Source organism: Limulus polyphemus, unplaced genomic scaffold (genome assembly GCF_000517525.1).
Source record: "Limulus polyphemus unplaced genomic scaffold, Limulus_polyphemus-2.1.2 Scaffold5387, whole genome shotgun sequence".
NCBI lineage: Eukaryota > Metazoa > Arthropoda > Merostomata > Xiphosura > Limulidae > Limulus > Limulus polyphemus.
Window position 1 is genome coordinate 68,016 of NW_013670997.1, and position 3,662 is coordinate 71,677.

At 32.7% G+C, this 3,662-nt stretch overlaps 1 protein-coding gene across 1 annotated transcript in view; it reads right to left on the reverse strand.

Annotated features, from left to right (window-relative positions):
• The window catches only part of LOC106472506 (brain-specific angiogenesis inhibitor 1-associated protein 2-like), a gene marked incomplete at its 5' end in the record, with an annotated part of 28,467 nt that extends 25,364 nt beyond the window's left edge, over positions 1 to 3,103 (reverse strand). Inside the window, one exon of the mRNA XM_013933161.2 lies at positions 3,028 to 3,103. Coding sequence (XP_013788615.1) covers positions 3,028 to 3,103 — 76 coding nt within the window. The remainder of the gene's footprint in view (positions 1 to 3,027) is intronic.
• Between the last annotated feature and the right edge of the window lie 559 nt (positions 3,104 to 3,662).

Genomic DNA, 3,662 nt, shown 5'->3' on the forward strand with positions numbered 1-3,662 from the left:
ATTCACGAAGGAACAGGATATTTCTAGAAAATAGGTGGCGTGACACTAGTCACGTGACCTCGCTGACGCAACAATATAAACCCAAAAATATTCAGCATATACTTAGTTAAAAACAACTACTAAAATGTTACTACAAAACTAATCAGTATATATTTACTTAACAAAATAAAATACATAACTCCTAACATGTTACGACAAAACTATTCAGCATATAGTTAGTTAAGCAAAATAAAATAAATATCTCCTAACATGTAACTATAAAACTATTCAGCATATAGTTAGTTAAGCAAAATAAAACAAATAACTCCTAACATGTAACTACAAAACTATTCAGCATATATTTCACACCAACCACTTCAGTAAATCTAGAATGAGTTGTTCGAAGGTAACACGAAACTCCCTACACGACTGGTATATCAACAGTAATAGAAAGAACTGTAACATGAAACATATTTGTTGATATTGAACAGCAAAACACTAAGTCTATTTGAGAAACACGCTTTCGAGATAAGTCCAGATACGTTGGTGATAGGTGAAAGTATCTAAAGATTTCTATATGGTGTTTAAGTTGACATGTCAGTGTTGTCGGATCATTAATATGTTATATGGTGTTTAATTTACATATCAGTGTTGTTGGATCATTAATGTGTTACATGATGTTTAAGTTTACATATCAGTGTTGTCGGATCATTAATGTGTTACATGGTGTTTAAGTTTACATATCAATGTTGTCAGATCATTAATGTGTTGTATTGTGTTTAAGTTTACTTGTGTTATAGATTTAGTAGCATACCTGGTGTTATAGATTTAGTAGCGTGTTATAGATTTAGTAGCATACCTGGTGTTATAGATTTAGTAGCGTGTTATAGATTTAGTAGCATACTTGGTGTTATAGATTTAGTAGCGTGTTATAGATTTAGTAGCATACTTGGTGTTATAGATTTAGTAGCATACCTGGTGTTATAGATTTAGTGGCATACTTGGTGTTATAGATTTAGTAGCGTGTTATAGATTTAGTAGAATACCTGGTGTTATAGATTTAGTAGCGTGTTATATATTTAGTAGCATACTTGGTGTTATAGATTTAGTAGCATATTGGTGTTATAGATTTAGTAGCATACCTGGTGTTATAGATTTAGTAGCATACTTGGTTTTATAGATTTAGTAGCATACTTGGTGTTATAGATTTAGTAGTATACCTGGTGTTATACATTTAGTAGCATACTTGGTTTTATAGATTTAGTAGCATACTTGGTGTTATAGATTTAGTAGTATACCTGGTGTTATACATTTAATAGCATACTTGGTGTTATAGATTTAGTAGCATATCTGGTGTTATACATTTAGTAGCATACTTGGTGTTATACATTTAGTAGCATACCTGGTGTTATAGATTTAGTAGCATACTTGGTGTTATACATTTAGTAACATACTTGGTGTTATACATTTAGTAGCATACCTGGTGTTATAGATTTAGTAGCATATCTGGTGTTATAGATTTAGTAGCACACTTCATGTTTTAATAGCTTTTTATTGTCTTTTTTTTGTAACTTCTACGTAGGGTGTCAGTAAGTATTTTCTTCTTTGTCTGCAATAATGTTCTTATCTTACGTCTTAAAGTTTAAGATGATCTTTTAAATGTACTGTCTGACAGGAAAGGATCCATCATTTGGTATCTAGCACGCCATTTATTTTACCCTCTGCCACATCCTAAAGCCTGCCTTCTTATTGTTATTTTTGGAGATTACTCCTCAGATATTTATTGCAAGATAAAAAAGTTGCTACAGTTTGTGTTTCCTTGATCGCAGTGGTAAGACATCGTTCGTCATTCTGCTCTTGAGCCACGCCATCTGGTTCCTACTAACTAAGCCAGCCTCATCAATTGTTCTACCGCGAGTGTAGAATTTCATCTGCTCGAAATCGTCGTTAGTAATCCATGCTGAAACCGTTAGTAATCCATGCTGAAACTGCAGTTAGCAAAGAGAAACCTACGCATACTTATCGACTTCAGAAAAATAGGAAGTTCTGAAAAAGTTGAAATCCAAGGTGCATAACATAGTCGGAAGTATAAAAACAACTGCAATATACAACTTTCAGTCCTAGTGACTGTCTCTAGGAAATTAAAAAATTTAAAACATTACAGATCTTCGACTAAATGAAGCCGTTTTGCTAGGGACGTAGCGAAACGCCATAGTTTGCGAAGACCGAAATGCTAAGCGTAAAAAACACCTATTTTAATAGGCTTTTTATTCTCTTTAAAAAAACATGAGCTAAAAGTACATTTTTAATTCGACAGTTGCTAAAATTCTATCGGTTTTGTCAGCCTGCGTGTTTATCTTACAGAATCTTGAAGCTAGGTTATTCAGACCGTAAAAAGATAAAAATCTAACCAGCTACTCTTCATACCTGAAAACCCATAAACTCAAACAAAACTATGGAAAAAAAGGCAAAGATCTAACAATCCCTTTTTCGTAGTCGAAAAACTTTAGACTCAACTAATGCTATGTTATTCATACTGTAAAAAGAAAGGCAATGATCTAGCAATCCACTTTCACACCCGAAAAACTTTAAACTCAACTAATGTTATGTTATTCACACTGTAAAAAAAGGCAAAGATCTAACAATCCATATTTCGTAGTCGAAAACTTTAGGCTCAACTAATGCTATGATATTCACACTGTAAAAAAAGGCAATGATCTAACAATCCACTTTTCATAGTATAAAACTTTAAACTTAACTAATGCTATGCTATTCACACTGTAAAAAAAGGCAAAGATCTAAAAATCCACTTTTCACTGTCGAAAAACTTTAGGCTCAAAATTTTTTCACATTGTGAAAAAAAAAAAGACAAAGATCTAACAATCCAATCTTTAGACTCAAACAAAGCTACGTTATTCATACTATAAAATGCAAATACATGTAATATTGTTATACTTACATTTGTTGTTATATATTACAGCACATAAAATAATATAAAATCCTATTTCTTTGTGTACATTTAATGTATCCCAGAACACCAAAACTAACCGTGTAAAGCTTTCAGGTAGGACTTCCCTGCTGTAATCAGCTGTCTGGCACAAGGGTTGAATCTGTCTAAGATGTTCTGAAAGACCACGTTAGTTCATTGATAAGTAACACATAATATACATCGATATATTTATACACCGTTGTAATCTTGTATACGGTTTGTGTATTCGTTGCTATAAAAACCAAAAATCTGATAAAAAAAACACTTCGAAAACGTGGCACTAAAACCATTGAGGATTGAAAATATAACAACTTTCACATTAGTGTTTGAATGATACCTCAGACATAACTATTCCTAATTTTAAAGTTCTAATAAGAGGACAGGCAGCTAGCAGTGCCCATCGCCAAAGTTAACGAACCGAACAATAAAACTAATTGTTACTTTTATAATACGCCCACTGCTAAAAGCACGCATCGAACACCCGACCCTTCGACCAGCAGCTCGAAACGCTTACTACTAGATTACACTTGACTTGTTAGCTGTATAAGAGAGTTTACCACTGTTTAACTGTAAAGTAAGTTAAGATCTTATGAAATAATCTTTTGGGTATTAATATTTGCAACAGATGACAACCCACTGCTTTACCCTAATATTAATACTGGCAACATATGACAACCCACTGCTTTACCCTAAT